Source organism: Schizosaccharomyces octosporus, assembly GCF_000150505.1.
Source record: "Schizosaccharomyces octosporus yFS286 unplaced genomic scaffold supercont6.1, whole genome shotgun sequence".
NCBI classification, from domain to species: Eukaryota; Fungi; Ascomycota; class Schizosaccharomycetes; order Schizosaccharomycetales; family Schizosaccharomycetaceae; genus Schizosaccharomyces; species Schizosaccharomyces octosporus.
The window spans coordinates 4,040,759-4,061,425 of record NW_013185619.1 but is presented as its reverse complement, the minus strand read 5'-3'; the positions used below and the strand labels follow the sequence as shown (position 1 = coordinate 4,061,425).

At 36.5% G+C, this 20,667-nt stretch overlaps 10 protein-coding genes across 10 annotated transcripts; 4 read left to right on the top strand and 6 right to left on the bottom strand.

The window, feature by feature from the left end:
* Window positions 1-6: 6 nt before the first annotated feature.
* SOCG_04407 (glyoxylate reductase) lies at window positions 7-1,721 on the bottom strand. The gene has a single exon (XM_013162153.1). The coding sequence runs from the start codon at window positions 1,292-1,294 to the stop codon at window positions 248-250; it is 1,047 nt and encodes a 348-aa protein (XP_013017607.1). The 5' UTR covers window positions 1,295-1,721; the 3' UTR covers window positions 7-247.
* On the bottom strand, window positions 1,657-3,291 carry SOCG_04406 (NADPH dehydrogenase). Its single transcript, XM_013162152.1, has one exon. It carries the CDS (start codon window positions 3,217-3,219, stop codon window positions 1,993-1,995), a length of 1,227 nt encoding a protein of 408 aa, XP_013017606.1. The 5' UTR covers window positions 3,220-3,291; the 3' UTR covers window positions 1,657-1,992.
* A 1,268-nt stretch (window positions 3,292-4,559) lies between these two features.
* Window positions 4,560-5,991, top strand: SOCG_04405 (DUF3074 family protein). Its single transcript, XM_013162151.1, has 3 exons — window positions 4,560-4,842; window positions 5,033-5,132; window positions 5,258-5,991. Exons 1-3 carry the CDS (start codon window positions 4,585-4,587, stop codon window positions 5,626-5,628), a joined length of 729 nt encoding a protein of 242 aa, XP_013017605.1. The 5' UTR covers window positions 4,560-4,584; the 3' UTR covers window positions 5,629-5,991.
* Window positions 5,992-6,017: 26 nt separating this feature from the next.
* Window positions 6,018-8,383, top strand: SOCG_04404 (endoribonuclease). Its single transcript, XM_013162150.1, has 3 exons — window positions 6,018-6,318; window positions 6,372-7,259; window positions 7,307-8,383. The coding sequence occupies exons 1-3, from the start codon at window positions 6,201-6,203 to the stop codon at window positions 8,122-8,124; spliced, it is 1,824 nt and encodes a 607-aa protein (XP_013017604.1). The 5' UTR covers window positions 6,018-6,200; the 3' UTR covers window positions 8,125-8,383.
* On the top strand, window positions 8,321-11,409 carry SOCG_04403 (inositol-polyphosphate 5-phosphatase). The gene is made up of 4 exons (XM_013162149.1): window positions 8,321-10,728; window positions 10,777-10,995; window positions 11,059-11,110; window positions 11,159-11,409. The coding sequence occupies exons 1-4, from the start codon at window positions 8,525-8,527 to the stop codon at window positions 11,315-11,317; spliced, it is 2,634 nt and encodes an 877-aa protein (XP_013017603.1). The 5' UTR covers window positions 8,321-8,524; the 3' UTR covers window positions 11,318-11,409.
* A 409-nt stretch (window positions 11,410-11,818) lies between these two features.
* On the bottom strand, window positions 11,819-12,589 carry SOCG_04402 (ornithine decarboxylase antizyme; the record flags this gene model as incomplete). The annotated part of the gene is made up of 4 exons (XM_013162148.1): window positions 11,819-11,910; window positions 11,960-12,045; window positions 12,092-12,414; window positions 12,464-12,589. 4 exons carry the CDS (start codon window positions 12,587-12,589, stop codon window positions 11,819-11,821), a joined length of 627 nt encoding a protein of 208 aa, XP_013017602.1.
* A 319-nt stretch (window positions 12,590-12,908) lies between these two features.
* SOCG_04401 (NASP family CENP-A chaperone) lies at window positions 12,909-14,614 on the bottom strand. Its single transcript, XM_013162147.1, has one exon. It carries the CDS (start codon window positions 14,280-14,282, stop codon window positions 13,059-13,061), a length of 1,224 nt encoding a protein of 407 aa, XP_013017601.1. The 5' UTR covers window positions 14,283-14,614; the 3' UTR covers window positions 12,909-13,058.
* A 769-nt stretch (window positions 14,615-15,383) lies between these two features.
* On the top strand, window positions 15,384-18,024 carry SOCG_04400 (GTPase activating protein Gyp1). Its single transcript, XM_013162146.1, has one exon. It carries the CDS (start codon window positions 15,988-15,990, stop codon window positions 17,533-17,535), a length of 1,548 nt encoding a protein of 515 aa, XP_013017600.1. The 5' UTR covers window positions 15,384-15,987; the 3' UTR covers window positions 17,536-18,024.
* SOCG_05345 (uncharacterized protein) lies at window positions 17,542-19,485 on the bottom strand. The gene is made up of 4 exons (XM_013162407.1): window positions 19,218-19,485; window positions 19,068-19,177; window positions 18,964-19,015; window positions 17,542-18,921 (listed from the first exon to the last, which is right to left on the bottom strand). The coding sequence occupies exons 1-4, from the start codon at window positions 19,218-19,220 to the stop codon at window positions 18,865-18,867; spliced, it is 222 nt and encodes a 73-aa protein (XP_013017861.1). The 5' UTR covers window positions 19,221-19,485; the 3' UTR covers window positions 17,542-18,864.
* Window positions 19,420-20,344, bottom strand: SOCG_04399 (BAG family molecular chaperone regulator Bag102). Its single transcript, XM_013162145.1, has one exon. It carries the CDS (start codon window positions 20,185-20,187, stop codon window positions 19,552-19,554), a length of 636 nt encoding a protein of 211 aa, XP_013017599.1. The 5' UTR covers window positions 20,188-20,344; the 3' UTR covers window positions 19,420-19,551.
* Between the last annotated feature and the right edge of the window lie 323 nt (window positions 20,345-20,667).

The following is a 20,667-nucleotide window of genomic DNA, read 5'->3' as shown; positions in this document are numbered from 1 at the left end:
TTTTTAAAAGGAAGAATTCCTCGTCGGGTTTCTTACAAAAGGTAGCTGCTGCTGAGTGAAGGTCTATTGAATTCCTCATCCATTAAATTACTTATCTGGATACCTAAAATTTTATTAAACCAATGATAGACAATGGTAATTCATTACAAATATATTTTTGGTCGTAAAAAAATATAGGGATTCATAAATCATTCAGTATGTGTACCAACAAAGGGGATTTGAAAGAAGGTAGTGTTCCCATTCAGACTTAGATGGCTGGGTTATTGACAGGGTTCAGGGGTCTGCCTGTTTCAAAGAAAGTATCAATGTTTTTCAAGATGGCTTCTTCGACCTTGGCAGCAGTAGACGTAGTAAAACCGCCCCAATGAGGCTGAACGGTAACTTTGTCGCATGTTAACCAGAATGGATTGGTATTTGGTTCATTTATAAAAACGTCTAAACCAGCTCGGTATACTTTTCCAGACTGTATAGCTTCAATGAAAGGCTCTTCATCAATGATACTTCCGCGAGCAGTATTAAGAATGTAAACGCCATCTTTCATTTTCTGAAATTCTTTCTTAGAAAGTAGATTTTTTGTAGACGGCGTAAGTGGACAATTAATACTAATCACGTCGCTTGTAGCGAGTAATTCATCAATATTCACGTATTTAACGTTTAAGGAAGCCTCTTCTTCTTTAGGAAGACGAGTTCTGTTGTAATATATGACTCTGCCACCCAGAAAAATAACCTTTTGGGCAAACGATTTTCCAATGGCACCCATCCCGATAATGCCTACTAATTTACCTGAAGGATCTTCCATTAATGGCAAGTTTCCGTGCCAATTGCCAGAACGCATGGTTTGCTCTGCTTCTCTCGATCCACGAAGAACAGAGAGAAGCAAGAAGAGATTCATTATGGCCGTACCTTCTGTAGAAGCATTTTGCGCATTAGCAGCATAGGCACCATTGGCTGCCATCCATTCAATGTCTAAATCGTCATATCCAGCAGCTCCCGTGATGAAGAGACGACAACTGGGAATTAATGGACCTAACATTTCCTTAGTAAAAGGGGAAATAGGAGCATTTTCAAAGACCCAGAAACATGCATCATAAGTATTTCTTTCTGCGGCCTTGTGAATTTTTCTAATCGTTTCGTCTCGACTATGCTGGTCCGGCACAATGAAATCAAAGATATATTTTTCTTTTAATTTCTCGAGTAAACCCAAGGCAAATCTAGGAGTTCCAATGGATAAAACTCGTTTCTTTGTGGAGTCCTTCAGCCCAACAGGGTATTGTTGCGGGAATTCAGATTTCATTCTTTCGGTTTGTTTCCGGATATGTATTTATTTAAGCTTTTATTTAGATACTGTTCTTCCCTTTGCTATTAGCTCTAGTCCGTAAAGCAATGCTCGTGGAGGCCTTCTTAGTATAATGAGATCAGCTATGCATATTCGATAGATATTAAGAGGTTCACGAGTCAACGTCAAGCATAAAAGACATCCTTACTCCAAATTATAGAGAGCAAGATATATACCATTATGATAAAAAAAAAAAAAAAAAAAGCTAGCACTGCTTTGACTGGAGGGCTTATTTTTCCTCTCGTTTCATGATGTCGCAAACCTGAAGGAATCATTTGTTCTTTTTTAACCTTTACAGTAATCTTCCTCAATGTTAATGCTTTACAAAATTCACTTCTCTCATTGCAATGATTTATGAAACTAAGAATGGACTTTGAATGCCTTCAAAGGACTTCTAGGGAACAAGTGACAATATCGAGAAAATAATATCGTTAATATGATAATGGAAAAGTAAAGAATTGAATAAAACGAAAAGCTAAAGCAAAGTCATGTAATTACTGTTATTTAATAGATTGAAGGATATATCTATAAGTAATCATTGAAAATGTTTGCATGATTGTCGATGTGGGATATAAACAATGAGCATTGGCGACAAGGCATATGCAATCCGAATGACAAAAAAAAAAGGAAAGAAAAGAAAAGAAAGAAAGCATGATTCAATTAAAAATTCTTTCTTTTCCACAGGATACCTTTTGATTTTTAGCTTCTGATGTCTTGTTCAAAAATTCCTCACAGTATGGATAATCGATATAGCCCTCTGGGCTCTTCTTTGTGTAAAATTTTGCACGATTCCATCGATTTAAGGGAATATTAAATTTAAGACGGAATGGCAAATCTGGATTGGCCAAAAAGTATCTCCCAAAGGCAACCAAAACATTATCTTGGGTTGCCAATTGTAAAGCGGAATCACGATCATGACCTCCAGCACTCAACAGTGGTTTATTCCATAACTTTTGATATTTTAGGGAACCTTCTTCTTGAAGAATTTGCTGATGCCCTGTCCAATACGCTCGAGGTTCTATCACATGCAAGTAAGCAAGGTTTTTAAACTTGACTCGAAGTTGCTGTACCATATACATGTGCGCTTCCATATGGTCTTTTGATTTCCAAATATCTGAGTAGGGCGATATACGGTATCCCACACGTTCTTGTCCAATTGCTTTGACAACTGACTCAAGAAGTTCTAAACAAAATCGAACACGGTTTTCATACGTTCCTCTGTAATTTGGATCGCAGTTTTCACCAAATCCATTTAGAACAAATTTATCCAACAAAAAACCATTAACTTGATGAACTTCTATGCCATCTGCACCGCATTGAAATACAGCCCGTTTGGCGGCTTCAGTGTACTCTGAGATATGCTCGTCTATATCATATTTAGACATATACTTGTCCATGTACAATTCTTTTCCACATATGGAAAAAGCACCGCCTAGGGCTGCTGGTAATCCTGTTGGGTCCATGGGACATTCTCCTTGGCTGATATTTTCCAGGTTTTCTTGGTCGAGAAGGTACTCCGGCTTTAATTCTCCTGGAAGATTCCAAAACTGCATGAAGACAAAGCACTTGTTTTCATGAATTGCCTTCACAATCGGTCTCCATGCTTCAGCATGCTTTTCATTGTACAGGCAAGGAATATTGGTGAAGCCACCTGACTTTGGACCAGAGAAAATAGACTCTGTTATAAGCAATGTTCCAGGTACACTACTTCTTTGGCTGTAGTATTCCCTTACCAATTCTGTCATTACCATTCCATCTTCATGACAGCGCAATCGGGTAGCCGGAGCATGGACGATACGATGTTGAAGTTCCATATTCCCGACCTTTATGGGGTCAAAAAGTCGGGAGTCTTGAATACTCGATTTTTCGAAATTAATTGTCATCGTAATCCTTTTACTTTTTCTCAGATGATTTTGAAGAGGATGGGAACCGGTTGGAACGGAATTGGCTTGTAATGAGACTTCGCTTTCTCACATCGCTTATACGTATATAGTTTAGGCTACATTAAAGTTACAAATCTGCGATGCGGGATTAATGGTTTAACGAGATTGAGAATACGTATATAAACAAAAGGAGTGTTTTGCTTGTCTTTTGGTAGAATCATCGTTGTTGTTTATAGAATTTTTTTTTATTATGTCCAAAATCTTTGAATAAGAGAAATTCAACGAATTCTCAATTAAACGCAAACACATTTGAAAGCAACTTTGGATACTTTTCGCTCAATCAATTTCTTTTGGGAACAATTCAGATATATAATGAGTCGTTAGAATAAGTACAGAGACTGTATCTGTAAAGAGTGGTAGCAATTGAGGCTACGACAGTCAAGGATATGTTAAATATTACGGGAAAAACAGTTAGCAAAAACTGCTGATGGTGTTTCAATAGGAAACTGTGAAACTGTGATTTCGGTGAGAAAAGCATTATATGAATCTCGCAAAAGAAAGAGAAAATGATACTCTAGTTAACTTGGTTAAGTCAAAGACTTTTAGGTACCGAATAGATTTGGACTTGGAACTAATGGAATTGATCCTCGATCCTTTTCAAAACGATAGCAGTTTTTTTTATAGGAATCTTTTTAAAATAAAGATGATTAAATCCTTCACTAATCAATTCAGTTTCCGAAGGAAAGAACGGGTAATTACTTTGAAAACGTTGAAGCCATAGGTAATTATAGAACGTCCTTCCATAAAAAGTATCACAGTATGTATAGATCGTCGTATAAATTGGTTGATTTTTGCAGACGCATTCAAGCAAAGATGTCTCTAGCAAGCTATGAAGATTTCTCCATTACATCTAGCATCCTTCACTCGGTAAACAAGAAACAAACTATACCTAGAATTGGTTTTGGCTAGAGGATTAGCATAGAATGAGTAATAAATAGTTAATTTTGATCCTTGTCCAAAATTTGCACCTATTTCAATTGAAAGCTCGCCCCACACATAAAGCTGAATATAATATAGCTTAATTTATGTCTAGAGAATAGACTTTTTTTTCTATCAGAGGAATGAATTGGAATCCCAAATAAAAACAAGCTTAAAAATTTCTCGCAATCTTGAGCATTTCGCTGGATAAACCTTTATGATCCAGACTACCAGCAATTATGACCATTTAAACATCTATTCACTTCAAAAAACATTAAATATTTTCATGAAAATCACATATCAGCAGTATGAGAGAGAAGAAACCAGAATGCTTCCTATTGGGTTTGTGTGTTCGGTTACTCACCAACTACCAAGCACCACAATTGAATGCAAGAGGATTTTTTTGGGTCAGAAGTGATACAACCGCTGATATCCAACGACGTTTTAAAGGCTACCGATCCAAATTTTGAACGTTGGCGAGAAAAACTCATCCAAGACGCTTTAAGACTTGTTGAGGAAATTCCTCGGTGGAAGTCTCTTGGAAGCCACGACGGTGTTGCTTTATACGAAAAATCACCTCCTAATGGAGGTAATACTTGGTATGGGCGTGTATCAAGGCATAAAAGATCATTGAAAACTTTTAAGGTATGGTAGCAATATTAATGCACGAAAAGGAAAGCATTCGAAGAAAAGCTTTTTAAAATCATGAGGATTGTATGAATTAATTCATAAATTGGAAAAAAGAGGTTCAGACCTTAGTTATCCATGGTTATTACATCTAGTGCTGCTCTTTTCACATTCTGTTGTGGGAACTACAAGCTAACTAAATGTTTAGAAAGGTTTATTGTATGAACATATAAAAAAAGAAGAATGTTATGATCCCCTAATTTTTTCTACAAGCCAGCTAGAAACCATCATTGAGGATGAAATTGAAGGTATGATTGAATGAACTAAGTAGAAAGGTTTGGCTTCCGTTTCAACGATTCGTTTACTCTATGTCCATCTCTTTCGCTTATATTCCTTGTTTTCGATTTATCTTGGAAATCACTAACATTTGTAGTCTGGATGTATAGGTTCAAAACACCTTGGTTCTGCAGAAATCGTATTTACAAGCAGCTAGTTGTATCTGTCATGTTAGATCCAGATTCCTTCATTGTATTGCAAAGGCCTGTTCAATATGTAAACCCTAATCCTGCCTTCATTTCTAATCCACAGGCGGTTCCGGGTTATTACGAGTCGGTGGATTTTGTTTCCAAGAAGTATCGAGAGGATGGAAAAGACGATGGTGTATTATGGATTTGTGCTATACGAAATGACTACGGGAAAATGCTATCAAGTTGGTTTTTAGGCCCATCGTTTACGAAATTACTCACCCGACAAGTCAAATTATTTAATGACTGGCTGAACAAGACCTATCCAAAGAAGGGTTAAACGCACCACTTTGGAAAATAATGATAGCTAAAATTAACAAAGAATTAGAAATTGTTTGTTAAGTGCATCATAATGTCCTTAATTTATTATCCGTTTGGTACCGAATTTGTCTATTTTTATTTTGTCTTCACAGAGATGTCATTACAACAATTGAAAGGATGCGTTCTTTCATTACCAGTAACAGGAAGTGTAATTATTAATAAGTTTTCTGGATGTTTACAGATGTTTCTATTTTTTTGAACAGTTTATTATTGTCGTTTTTTTTCTTTTTGCTACCAATACTCATTTTGTTAAATAAATCAGTTAGTTAATCTTAATAATACGGTTCTTTGTTATTACAAATTGTTAATCTTAATAATACGGTTCTTTGTTATTATAAATTGTGAATATGAAAACTTGAGGCCATTACTCCTATTTTTTCATTTTTATCAAACAAAATTGCTTTGTTTACATTCTATATTGTGACGTTGAACAGACTACAGTATCCATCATTGAAGTAGAGTATGGAATTTGCTTAGTACAAGGAAAAGAAACAAAACAAGACCACTGGAACAGTTAGTTCATGAATAATAATGAAAGTAGTAGGTCTAATTAGCGGCGGAAAAGATAGCTGCTATAATTTAATGCATTGTGTGTCTCTAGGACACGAAGTTATAGCATTGGGAAATCTATACCCTGCAGGAGGAAAAGGTAATAGCTCTGTTTGATACCTGAAACCGAATTTTATATTAATTTCTTTTTAGATGAGATTGATTCGTTTATGTATCAATGCGTGGGTCACGATATAATTCCTTTGTATGCTGAGTGTTTAAATTTGCCTTTGTACAGAGAAGAAATTCGAGGTAGTAGTATTGATCAGAATCTAGACTATACTTACATTATCAATGATGAAACGGAAGATTTATATCGCCTGTTGAAGCGCGTGCTCGAATGTCATCCTGACTTGGAAGCCGTCTCTACAGGAGCTATTTTGTCTACTTATCAAAGAACTCGCGTTGAACATGTATGTAAACGTCTAGGTCTTATTAGCCTTTCGTATCTATGGCAAATGGAGCAAACTAAATTATTGAACGACATGATCCAATCTGGTTTACAAGCAGTTTTGATAAAGGTCGCCGCTATTGGATTAACCAGAAAAGATTTGAACCACAGTTTAGGAGAAATGCAGCAAAAACTCTTGTCTTTAAAAAATAAGTTTGATTTGCATCCATGTGGTGAGGGCGGCGAATACGAAACATTGGTCTTGGACTGTCCGTTATTCCAAAAGAAAATCGTTTTGTCAGACACCCATATAGTGGAGCACTCTTCTGGAGAAGTTTGTTACTTAAAAGCACTAGCTCATGTGGAGGAAAAGCCTGATTGGAAACCTGTCCCATTAAGCACACCTTTGGTCCCTAAGGAAAATCTTTTAGAAGACTATTTCCAGTCAATCTATGAAAAGTTATTGAATGATTACGAAGAATATGATGACTATGAAGAAGAACCTGTTCAACCTGTTCCTATTCCAATCCGAGAGCATATCTTTAAACAGAAAAAGGGTCCTTTTCTTGTTATGGGAAATGTTATTCCAGAAAGTAGAAAATTTAACTCCTTTACGGAAGAGGCGGATAGTCTTTTTAAAAAATTAGAAGGTATGTGCATGCCAAAAAAGTATAGTACTAACTGACATATAAAATAGGTCTTCTAGCTGAACATTCCTACACTACTAAAGATGTTTGCTTCATTATTATCACGGTCTCCTCTATGAGCCTTTTTCCAAGCTTAAATGAGGTTTACCAAAAATACTTTAACTTTATCAATCCACCAAGTCGTTCTTGTATCGCTTCCTCCATGAGCAATGACCATCAAATTACTCTTTCTTGTATTGCAGCGGACCCTGCGGAAAAGAGAACCCTTCATATTCAAGGCCAGAGCTATTGGGCTCCTGCAAATATAGGTCCTTATTCACAATCCAATTCAATTCATGGGGTCACGTTCATTTCGGGACAAATAGGATTAATGCCTTCTATTATGGATTTGCAGCCTCAAGACACGGTTTTAGAGGCCGTTTTGTCACTCCAGCATGCTGAGCGTATCGCTACTGCAATGAAAGCTAGCCATTATGTTACTTGTTTGGCTTACATTAAAGACTCGAGGGATGCTTCTTTAATAAATAAGATCTGGTCTGACTTTGCAGAACTGAAAAACATAGAATGTCCTCTTGCAATTGCTCTTGTGAAAGAATTACCTCGAGATGCCTCTGTTGAATGGCAACTTCTATGTTGCAGCGGATCAGAAGACGAACCTGCTCCTCTGAGTGCAATAATTACGAACAAAACTTTGATCGGATCTGATGCCGCCTGGACGACAGCGTTGCTTGACAAAAAGGGTTTGCAGTTAGAATCCTCGTTCGTTCATCACCAGTATCCCGTCTTATACTCCCTCGTACTAAACTCTCCTTCATCTTCTAAACTTTTGCAAATAAGGTTTAGAAATCGTTTTCCTGAAAATGCGTAACTGCTTAACTGTTCCAAACGCCTTGCTTTTGATGAATTTGTTTTCATGAACACTGTATAGTATTTCCGTTTCGGTTAGGGAATTTCTTTTTGTTTCAGGGTGATGTTCAACTCTATTCCTTCATTTGAAAAATTAATAAATTACAAATAGTTTTTTTTGCGTATTGTTTTAACGCGTTTCCTTCATTTATGAATTATGAATACTACAGAACAGGCTACTACAAACAAGTTAAACCCAAAATAAGAATTTTGTATTGCTTCTTTAATGTAAATATTCAATATCAGGAAAATTTATGAAGTTTTTGGAACTTGGGATTGAACTCTTGTAAACTGGCCTAGTATTGTAATCTTTAACCTTACTCAACGCAGGAATCAGGAAAACTGCTTTTTCGATTCCTGCGATGTTTTGCTTCATAAGAAAACAGGAAAGAGCACTAGCTTTTGTTAATAATGGCTGGGTAGCTATATTACAGAAACCACTCAATGGTTCTTCGGAAGCGTTGATTACTTTGAATGTTGTTTCCCATAAAGAATTTGGAGAATTACCAGGTTTTGAGCCTTTGAACGGAGGAAGACCAGTTATTGGTATACTAGGAGCTTTCTGTCACTCTTTTGGAGACGGTAATGGAAGCGTTTTCATCTGTATTGTTCGATCAGCGAAGCTGACGCTCCAGATGGGAACAAAAGAGCCAACTTATCAAATACAATCGGTTGATTTCGTTTCTTTAGATCGTGATCTCTGGGACAATGGTTTCGTTGGTCTTAATCCGGACGCAACGCAACATTACTCTTCCTTAGTTCAAAACATTTCCAATTCAACCTCAAATGACCAAGGGATAAGAGAATCTTCAAAATTAGCTGAATATCATCCTTTAGCTAATTTAAGCGAATTACTTACGGATGGCTCTTTCTATGCATCTCCCGATATTTGCTGTTTTACCAAACTAGAACCAAACACGCCGACTTCGTCTTGGGATATTTATTGTTGGAATCAATTTATGATTCGAGAATTCACTACACATTTTGATGAAACTAAGATTGGTGAAAAACTACCGTCATTATTATTACGTTGCTTCAGAGGTTATGTTGAATCCTACGATAATGGCGTGTTCGCAATGGCCGTTATATCAAAACTCAGTAGCTATGGATCTCAGCAAATGTATCCGCCGTCTGGTTTGGATGATGACGCTTCTTGTTCATTATTCGTAGAGACTGAATTTGTCGTTCAAGCGGAAAAGAAGCTTGCTAGTTTTTTACAGGTCCGCGGGACTGTCCCGTGTTTTTGGGAACAAGAATATTCATCTTGGTATGGGATGAACGTTTCGTTTACAACTTCTGAGAAAGCAAGCCAAGGCCCATGTAATCGGCACTTCATGAAGTTGCAAAGAGCGTACAAGGAAATATATGTTTTGGATCTTTTGGATGATGGTAAAGTTGAGGGACCGTTAAAAGAAGCTTACAAACATCATCTGATTTTACTTCCTTTTCCTGTTGTTACAAAGCAATTTCATTCTTCGTTGGATGAGAACAATTCGAACTATGAGGCTACTTTTATGAATTTTGTGCAGGAAACAATCAAGGATATGTCATTTTCTCTTCAAAATGTTGAATTAAATACTTCCTCTTCCGTTCAGAATGGCGTAATTCGCACTAACGATATTGATTGCCTTGGACGAACCAACCTCGCTCAGTGGAAAATTTCAGAAACAATGTTGGAAAATTTGTTCAACTCTGTAAATGCGGAACTTTCTGACGGTATTCGTGACATACATGGCCATCTTTGGTCTAACAACGGGGATGCAATTGCCAAGTTGGTAACTGGAGTAGGGTCCATTGGGTCAAGCATTTCTCGGAAAGGATATTCATCATTATCTGGATCCTTAAGCGATTTAACTAAGACTTTTGGACGCATGTATCTTGGTAGGTTCCCAGATGAAGAGACTCAAAATACTATACTATACTTACTTGGTGCCTTCGAAGGACAAAAGTCTGTTTTAATTGCTAACTCAGTATCTTCTTATGTTCAAGGTGTTTTGCAACAACGCCATGATGAATATGTTACCCACAATGAATGTTCAATTTACTCCACAACATTCAATACAAACGGTAAACTCCCTTCTACAGAAGAATTTGAATATTGGCTTTTACCTTATGGTAATCAAACACCAACATATGATTTATATGTTGTAGGTATTCAAGAACTCGTCAACTTAACCATTGGTCACATCGTGAATACGAGCTCACAGAAAATGAAACTTTGGGAGGAAAGAATTTTACAAACACTGAATTCGTATCATCCGAATACAAATTATGTTTTGATTAGCTCTGCTCAACTGACGGGTGTTTTTCTTACGATTATCGTTCGGGAAGACCGACTAAATGCCATCTCCAAGGTTTCGAAAGCTACCCGTAAAACAGGATTTGGAGGATTTGCGGCAAATAAAGGAGCAGTAGCTATTGAGTTAAACTTTTTTGATACAGATATTTGTTTTATATCTTCTCACTTTGCTCCAAAGACTAACAATATTAACGAACGAAATATGGAATATGCATCAATTGTGGACGGATTAGTATTTGCGTCTGGCATGAAGATTTATGATCACAGGTATCTTATTTTTTTATTAAAATAAATTAACTAACTCTGAGAATTTAGCAATATCATTTGGCTAGGTGATTTTAATTATCGCATTGATGCAGACAATGACGAAGCTCGTAAACTGATTGAAGTTGGTGATTTGAGTAAGTTATACTCATACGACCAGTTACGGAAAGAGATGAATGAAAATCGTGTATTTATGAATCTCGTTGAAAGTCAGCTTACATTTCAACCGACATACAAATTCGATTACAACACAAATGACTATGACACATCGTAAGTTTGTGCACAAATATGGAAGGAATATTATATTATAGGAAATTAGACTAACACTTTTAGGGAAAAGCAGCGTGTTCCATCCTGGACTGATAGAATTTTGTCGACGAAGAATGTAAGTCACCGTGAAGTTGAAGAGAAACAAACTGACACATACATTTAGATCGTAAGGACAGCTTATATGTCAGTTGATGTTCGCTGTTCAGACCATCGTCCTGTTTTTTCAACATTTTTAATGCACACAACCAGAACCAACAAAGACAAAGAAGGTGAAATTATGAAAGAAGCTAGGAACGCCTACTTCACGAGTAACGTATCATGATATCTAAATTATGTTTTTTTTTTTTGTTACAACTAATATTTAAACTTATATAACGAATAATAATTTACGTTTTTGGAAATGAGACAAACAAGAAACAACATTAACATATTAAACGAGGTGATAGAAAAACGAAATTATATAACTACTAGTAATTAACAAATGATATTAACCGACATGTAAACAATATTGGAAAAAAAAAACAAAATCTAAAAGAGCGGTAACGTATTAGAAACGGTATACATAACAATTAGTAAGGAATATAACCTTCATAGAAAATAAAGACACCGAAGACAATAAGCCAGAATACATATCTTGAGTCAAAAGTGTCCTTGGGGATTTCATGGAAAAAATAATTGAATGTTAGAACAACATATTCGGCGTCATAAACTACACGAATTGAAATATTATGAGAGGGGAAAGAAGATAATCTTTAATTTTCGGGTTGGCATGGTTTTAAACAAAGTCCAACCATGCTGCCAAAAATATCGAGTTATATAAGTACTAAAGTTCCATTCCAAAAAGCACATGATCAACGCAATCTAAGTGAGGAACAGGTTCAAAACCCACCCAATGTAGACTTTTAACAAGATACGCTAAAGATGGTTAGCATTCATGAGAAGTAGGAAGGTAAAGGAAACATACATAAGGCGGACAAATTTTTATCCACAAAAAGAATAAGTTTTGAGCACTGCAAACGCTCAGCTGCTAAATCAATGATAGCAACAAATCTAAGCACATGTTAGTAGCTATATTTCCAAATTCTTTCAACATTACCCTTCTTTTAAGTGAACATCCTCCCAAGTCTCCGGTATCAGATACAGCGTTTTGGAGCTATCATCTTCTGTCCGAACAATTCCGTGCCAGTAATTCGTTGGCTCAGCAATACCAATTCGTTCATCACAAGCTGCAAGCCAAGAACTCTTGACACGACCCTCCCCTTCATTTGCCGTCTGTTCCTTCCATTTGCCGGATGGGCTGGGCAAACACGTTCGAAAACTGTCACTAATCCAACGCGGAACATGACGACGCCTCTGACGCTTGTGAGCTATCCGAGGTCTTGTGCGTTCAAGCACCTCAGGAACACCATTCCGCCCCTCCTGCTGGGGTCGTGCCGTACAAGTAAAGGTCTTTCTTCGTAGCACACACAGCTAATGTGGTACGCCGGCGGGAAAATCCATCATCCTTGGTTTCTGATAAAAATCTCGAATTCAAAACTTCGCTGTCTATGTCATCCACATTGGACAATTGATACATGGGATTTCTAAACGCCATTCTCTATACTTTAAATGAGATTCGGCGAATTGACTATCAAACTAAGTAAAATAAAATAGAATAATCAAATACTCTCTCGAGTTGTTGGCTGTGGTTATGTTCCTAAAATTGTCTGTAGTAATAAATTAACGAACTCACGTAAAATATCCCTAAATAAAATACAGTACAGGTAAAATTTCGTTAAACTAAAATGAATCTTGGAAAGTCCATAGAACATAATCCTTCTGTAAAGGAAGAATAATTTCTTACATGTAATATGATAAGTGAAATCTTTGTATAATATACAACAAACTGTATAAATTACAAGCTTAGAATGGAAGCGGGCGAAAAGACATTGATATATATCGTTAATTATTCATAGAAACAATATTTACTTTATTCAAACCTGGATATAAACTTGACTGTAGCGCAAAAATTTTGTAGAGAAGGTTGTAAAGCAGGGGGTTCATGTTCGGCAATGTTTCGTAGCTTATTTTGGAACCTTTTGTTCATTGAATTCCGGTTCTGATTTTGATTTTTTATTTTGATCCTCTTGTTGCGTGGCTTGAGATTCCTGCTGGGGACGCTTGCGTTTAATGAGTCCTCCCAAATCGTTTGCATTCTGTAATGCGTTAGCCACGGCGGATGCCAAATTTCCATCTTTTCCAGAAAGAAGAGAAGACTCGTGCATCTTTGAAGCCACAGCTTCTTCTAAAGACGGTCCGCCGTGTTTTAGATCATGAGCTTTCTGCTCCAGCTCACCCAACATTTCTTGCAAATCCTCAATTGTTGAGCCAGCACCTTCTTTAATACCTTCTCGTTTTTTTCCTTTCGTTTCTTGTTCTTTTATCTTTCGATTTTCAAGGATATCTCGTAAAATATTAGCTGCCGTTTCAACGTGCTCGCGAGCACGATCCTTTGTGGATGGATCGCTTGGATTTGCAAATTCTAAAGCTAAGGCTAATTTATAATGGGCCTCAGTAAGCAAAGTATTTCCTTCTTTGTAGACCTGCTCCTTCCAATGAAGAGCAGATTGCAAGTCCTCAGCAGCTTGTGCAAAGTTCTCAATTTCCAATGATAATTCACCAAGTAAATCTAAAACATCTGCAAGACGTAACTTCTCATCTGATGACTCTGGGTGTTCTTCGATAGCTTTGGTTTGCATTACGCGAGTTAAATCTAATACTTCCCAGGCAACATTAAAGTCATCTTCATCTTCATCTTCACCCTCATCTTGTTCTTGTCCTTCTTGTCCCTCTTCCTTTTTACCTTGTGAAGAAGTAGAACCTCCTACATTTTCAATATTTGTAGGAGCAGCATAACGGTTCTCTATTTTTTGGCCAGTGAAAGAAAAAGAGCCAATGGGTTCTGCTTGCTTCTCTTCATCTTCGTCATCTTCTGCCCCATCTGCTGGGTCTACGACATTTCCTAATACTTGGCTGTTTGCTACTGCAACTTGGAAAAGTGCCCTTCCGTACAACCATAAGATATTCCGATTTTCAAGGCTATCGGAACCATGTGTATTCTCGGATTCAATCAATGCCTGACTATATTTTTCCACTGCTGACTCGTAGTCTTTCTGTGCGTAAGCCATGTTTCCTTGAGTGATGAACTTTTCCATTGACTCGTGACTTTCAGACATCTCAGGCTTAGAGGAAAGATTTTGAGATTTTTGTTCTTCTGTTACATATGATTTTTCATTGTGGGAAGCCATATTTCAAGTTTGCTAATATGAAAGCAAAATGACTAGTATGGTTAAATTAAAACCTCAACGAATGTAAAGAACTTAAGACTCCTTAAAAATTAACTTTTCTAACAAGAATTGATCAATGTTCCCAAGAAAAACGCGTAAATTTTCAAAGGAAGCGAGGCTTTCCCAACTGAAAGAAGGTATTGTGGAAGATAACTTCAAATGATATGACAACGAAATGTTTTCGTAAAGAAGAGAACACTGTCAATTTTCATTCAAAAGAGTAAGTGTTTGATTACTTCTTTCCTTTTTTAAAAAATTCCATTTCTAACCTGATCTGCTCACTTACAAACGCATAGGGATTTACCTCCTTTTTCTATATATTCGAAAAAACGAAATAGCTTCCTTTTATTATTTAAATACTAAAGGTAAATGGACATTTTTCGATTAACTATGGACTAGTCTGCTAAGGACTGAGATTTCCATTGGGAAGGGATTGATGCATTGTCTATGAAAACATAAGAAGAATATTAATGAAACAAAGGGTTGCTTGACTATTCAGTTGCTTTTGATGCCATACGCTTGGACTAGCTTGAATGGCGGGATATTTCGATGAACTCTTCTCACAGATGACTGCGAGTGTTAGACGAGACAAGCTTACCTATGTTTTTTCTCTTTGCATACACATTGATAGTATTCATATTGAAAAAGAAAAACCATCCTTGACTATCGACCTTTATCCTTTTCCTAGTGTCATCATAGTTACTTACCATCGAGTGCTTGATGGTACATTGAGCGACAGAATAGAGAGTTTTTAAATTAGTCTATAAATCAAAAACTAAAAGAAAATGAATATTTAACTAACTATTCGTTTATGAACCGCTATTTCAATGCTGATTGACTTGCAGCAGTTTAAATCAAAATGCAAATACAGTTGAACAACTTCAGCCCAAGCTCTTCTTCAAGACATAAACTAATATTCCTTTTCCTTGTTTTTTCCTTACTTTTCTTTTTCCTTTTCTTTTTGTGTGGGCAGTTAGGAACCATTAACTGACTTCTAGGATACGAGGTTAAATGTCTAAAATAAGTACATGATTGGCAATTTAAAAGCAAAATAAATGCAGAGCCTTTTTCTTTTAGCCTGAATGGTACAGAGTTTTCTTCTACCCAACAAATGTTCCTTTGTTTATATGCTTTACTTTTCATTATACCACATACAACGTGAATACTACCTAAAACATTTAATCTGCTGTTTTTAGGAATCCGTTGAAACCTATTGAGGTTTCTTGATTTCTAAGAAGAAAAAGTTACATTCAAATAAAAGAAACTATATTTTGTCTATAAATAACCGTATAGTTCGAATTGCATGAGTCGTTACAGGGCAAAAGTTGACGTTCATAATAACTGACCGAGATACGAAGATTTTTCTTTTTTTTCCTACAATAAAAAAAGAAATTTTGCAAATCTTTCGTTGCCATCAACCAAGGTTAACGCTCTTTTCTTGATTTAATTCTTCATAGGGATTTCCCTTTCGTATCTTATGGAGAATCTATAATTTTTGCGTTGATATCCTTCCATTTTCTTTTTACTTTTGCTCGCCTATATATATTTTTTTTCTAAGTATTATTATTACCTCCTAATCCTAGCCGGTTTAACCCAAGTGCCTGTCATTTTGGGGTCTATATCGCTACACCTAGATTATTTATCAAATAGGAATATAGTTATTGACATGGAATCTCAGTCAAAAAAATCGTCTACTTTGCGGGCGCTATCTGGACTTTTTAACGGGACTATTAGCTCGTCATCTGATTCCGTTGGGGGTATTGATCGAAAGCTCAACAACCATCAAAAGCACATTAAGAATTCACCTACAAAGGTTCATCCGATTAAAACCGAACTGAGTGGAAGCTCTCCTCATGGAAGTAATATGTCTAGTCCAGTTGCCTCGCCCTCTTCACGATCAGCTACAGAAACGAAGTCAAGTCCTCCTCTTCATGCGCCCACCGCTCGATCTAGTACTTCTATGGAGGGTGGTATTGGAAAGCGAGTTTCATCCAAGTTTGCCAAGTATCTTTCTCAAACAGACGATGCGTGGGGTTTGTCGAATGTGATGACTCCAAAATCACTTTGTAAGTCGAACAGAGCGTCCACACCCACGTCTTCTGGTTGGAGCGTTTTTCCCAGAGGAGGTCAAGACCCTACGTATTCCAGGACGATGCCTCCATTTAGCAGAGTTTCTTCTAATCAATCTACGCCGCGTTCAGCAGAAGTGGAAATTGCAGAGGCAAATGCACATATTTCTCGAATAAAAAAGTTCGTGCGAATTTTAGATGCTCCAGTAGTTGATTTAAATGCTTTGAGAACTTTGGCGTGGAACGGTATACCCGCTCAGTTACGACCTATTGTTTGGAAGTATTTGTTAGGTTACCTGCCGTGCAATGCCTCTCGACGGGATTCAACTTTACAAAGAAAGCGAGACGAGTATCTAAGCGCGAAGGATGCTAATTTTCGTAATGGGTCGGATCTCTCTGTTCTTGACCAGAGTATTTGGCGTCAGATTGTCCTCGATGTTCCTCGTACAAATCCTTTTATACCCCTTTATCAAAATCCGGTGACTCAAAGAATCCTTGAACGTATACTTTATGTTTGGGCCTCACGACACCCTGCTAGCGGTTACGTTCAAGGTATAAGTGATCTTGTAACTCCATTTTTTCAAGTTTTCCTTTCCGAATATGCTAATGATAATGAACCAATGACTTATGACGTCTCTCTTCTTGATGAACCTACACTCAACAATATAGAAGCCGATTCTTACTGGTGTCTTTCCAAACTATTAGATGGAATTCAAGACAATTATATTCATGCTCAACCAGGAATTCATCGGCAAATTAATAATCTTCGTGAACTTACGCAGCGAATAGATGAACCTCTTGTTGCACATCTCCAGGCAGAGGGTGTCGACTTTATGCAGTTCAGTTTTCGTTGGATGAATTGTCTTTTGATGCGTGAGCTAAGTATTACAAACATTATTCGTATGTGGGATACATATTTGGCTGAAGGAACGCAAGGATTTTCAGAATTTCATTTGTATGTTTGCGCTGCCTTTTTGGTCAAATGGTCCATAGGATTACAGCAAATGGAATTTCAAGATATACTAATGTTTTTACAATCAATCCCTACTGACAGCTGGACTGTTAGTGATATTGAAATTTTACTTTCTGAAGCATTTCTTTGGAAGTCGCTATATAGTGGGGCGGGTGCCCACTTGAAACGATAACCTTGAAATAAAAAGAAAATACTGAACCCGTTCTTCTTTCTGTATACTATGATGGGTTGATTGACTTTTATTTTAAGCTGAGATATCCCTTCGTATGAGTCTCTGATAATTATTTGCAATGGCCTATAGCCCCTTATCGAGTACAAACATTTAAATATTGTTTGTTGTATGCAAGTATGATTACGTCCTTCTAGGATCATTATTTATTTATCACGCTTTCCCATAGATGTATGAATATAAAACTTCTTTCCTGAACCTTCTCTTCGTTTCAGTATTTCCTCAAATATTTGATGACTTTTATCTCTGCCTTTATTGTATAGCAGTGACTGAACAATCTAATTACTGGACCCTTAATGCCGCTTTTGGTCTTAACAAAGTGTTAGGCTTTTTGCAGACTTGCACAAGCCGAATAAGATAATCATAGATCCAGTTTTACCTATTTTTTTTCTTTGTTTATTCTGAAGTAACATATACGCTTAGCATATTTCCCACTGAAATAACTATTTATATGTTTATCTGTCCATTTAACCTTTGTGTTTTTGACTATAGTTCTGAGAATAGTTGTTGATTTAACTAAGATGCTATGCACTGCAAAAGAGTAGCAACTGAGACATATCGTGTTTGTTTTTTGCTTCAAATTGAAATTATGATTTAATCGTCAAAATTGAGGAAACCAAAGAAGCGCGCCGAGAAATGACTTTGGTTATAAGCCGCTTTACAACATTTACATTTCTTTGTTTATATGCTATGAAAATTACACCCGGTTTAGATTGAGTAGGCTGTTCATCGACTTTAAACTCCAGATATGAACTATGTTTAGTCCTTGCATGGAATAAAAAAAAGAAAAAGAAAAAGAAAAGAGAAGAGAACAGAAGAAAATTGTAAAGTATCAGTGTAATCATATTCATTTGTACAAAAACCACGCTTTTCATGCTCCCTTTTGCAAAAAAATCATTCAGATTTCAAGTTCCATCACAGGATTAAATATTTTCTTCTGTAAGCAGCGTCTAAAACTTTGACTATCGGTAATCAAAGTAATTAAATATCTTTGAGAAAGTGATAAAGGTATAAAGCAAAAGAAGAAAATCATAAAAGGATAATTAAGGGGATATCTAGAAATAATCCATCCATATCTTACAACGCATTCTTTGAAATGACTACTATCCATGTAGGTGTTTCAAAAGGAAAACGCTTTTACGAATTCACACAAATGTAGGTATAGTGGTACAAAGAGAAAGATGGTCATAATTTTCGATCATAAACATCAGGCGGTTGGTTTCTGTTTCTCTACTGCTGTCTCTAAATGAAGGAGAATTTCTAGAGGGTCGTTCAACTGGAACCAAGCATTAATCGTACGGCCATGAAAACACAGAAAAGAGAAATATACTGCTATGATAAGAAACAATTCCAAGAATGAAAAGTACTTACGGGACTAGCACGCTCACCAATTCTCGCACACTTCCAAAATACGGTAGTTACACTTTCAACGGTCAGAACCAAAATTTTTTTATCTAAACCAAATAATAGCATACCCTTCTTTTCTCTTATCAAATAAAGCTGGAAATTGTCTGTGGATGTAGGTACAAGTACATACGGTCAACAAGAGCACTGACAACAGACTTTGAAAATTGAATATGGCGGTCTACTCTCCGTTAATTCTTCTTGTTTCATTTTATTCTTACCATTAGGTTAATATTAGGTCTTTTACAGAGAAAAAGGAAAGAATTCAATAATGGTAAAGAGCAAAGGATAAACCTGGGTTTCCATTTAGAGAGCTTGATCTCAGATTGTAAAGTCAAATTACGGTGTAGAAGGAAAGTACTTTAGTAAACATACCTTGTTTGGAAGATGATAATAGCATATGAAAGTTTAAATAAAACTGTTATGAAATTATTCAAAATTTAAAAGCAAGCTACGTCAAAAAGAGTAGGATTGAGACGAAAAAACAACAGAAAAGCTGTTAATTTTTGTGAGCATATTATTCAATAAATGAGGATGTATTCGATTCAAAGAACGCTATTTCAAACCTTTTAAAGCATTAGATTTTGTTACGTCAAGTTGCTGGAAAAATCCTTGTGTCCATCGAACAGTTTCTTTTCGCTTTAAACGTGTATCAGGCTCATCCTGAACATCAATAGCATCAAGACGTATCATTTTACCGAGTATAGTCTCTGTAAGGCGAACATGTACGTCTTCAATCTCTTGAGCATTAGAAGGAGGGGAGGAACAGTACTGTTGCACGAGTGGAAGAACATTCTTCTCCAAGTCTGCTCTGTAATCTTCAATTTGCTGTGAGGCAGGACTAAGAGGATGGGGCTTCAAATATACTACAGAACCATCTTTAATGTTTTGTTTAACAAGAGAAGCATCTTGAAGCTCTTTTCCATCGACTTCCAAGTAGACCTTTTCGGGAACAACCCCAAAGGCATTGCAAACACGATGAAGAAAATTTGAATAGGAGACCTCGGAAAGTCTTGGTTGTCGAAAAACAAACTTTAATTGCTCGTCTCGGTACTTGACTACGATAGTTTCTTCAGTCTTTTGGATCTTTTTTCGAATGACTATTCCTAGTAGAACAGTGACAGAAACTACAACAAAAGAGACCAAGTAACGCTTTTCCAAGACATTAAATCCCAAAAGATACAAGTTCATCTTTGTGCAAAGGCTTTATTACCAAGGTAATTGATCAAACGATATTAAATCCTTGCTATAGACACTTTACTACGTACAGAGACGCTGAAGTCCTTATGTTTCTTTCTTTACTTCGTAATTCTAATACTTAGGACAAGGAACGATGCCGAATATGTCTTCTAACGAAAGTTTGGTTAATTCTATGGTCAGTCACTCTTGGGGTACCAAAACAAGGCGATGAACGAATTCAGCAATTGTATACTCATTAGTTGTTAGGAGATAGCTATAATTTTTGAATTGTTGCTTAGTAAAACCCGTTGGAAGAGACATTCAAGCAAGAAGCAAATGTCTCGTCCCGCTACTTGGGCGTTTTCTATCGTGTAAAATAACTAGCTTATACTATCCTTTATATATTTTCGTTTATCCTTCTTATGAACGATTGAATGTTAAACAGAAACTTTTATGTATATCTCGATCAGTTTTCGTTTGTTTAAAAAAGCT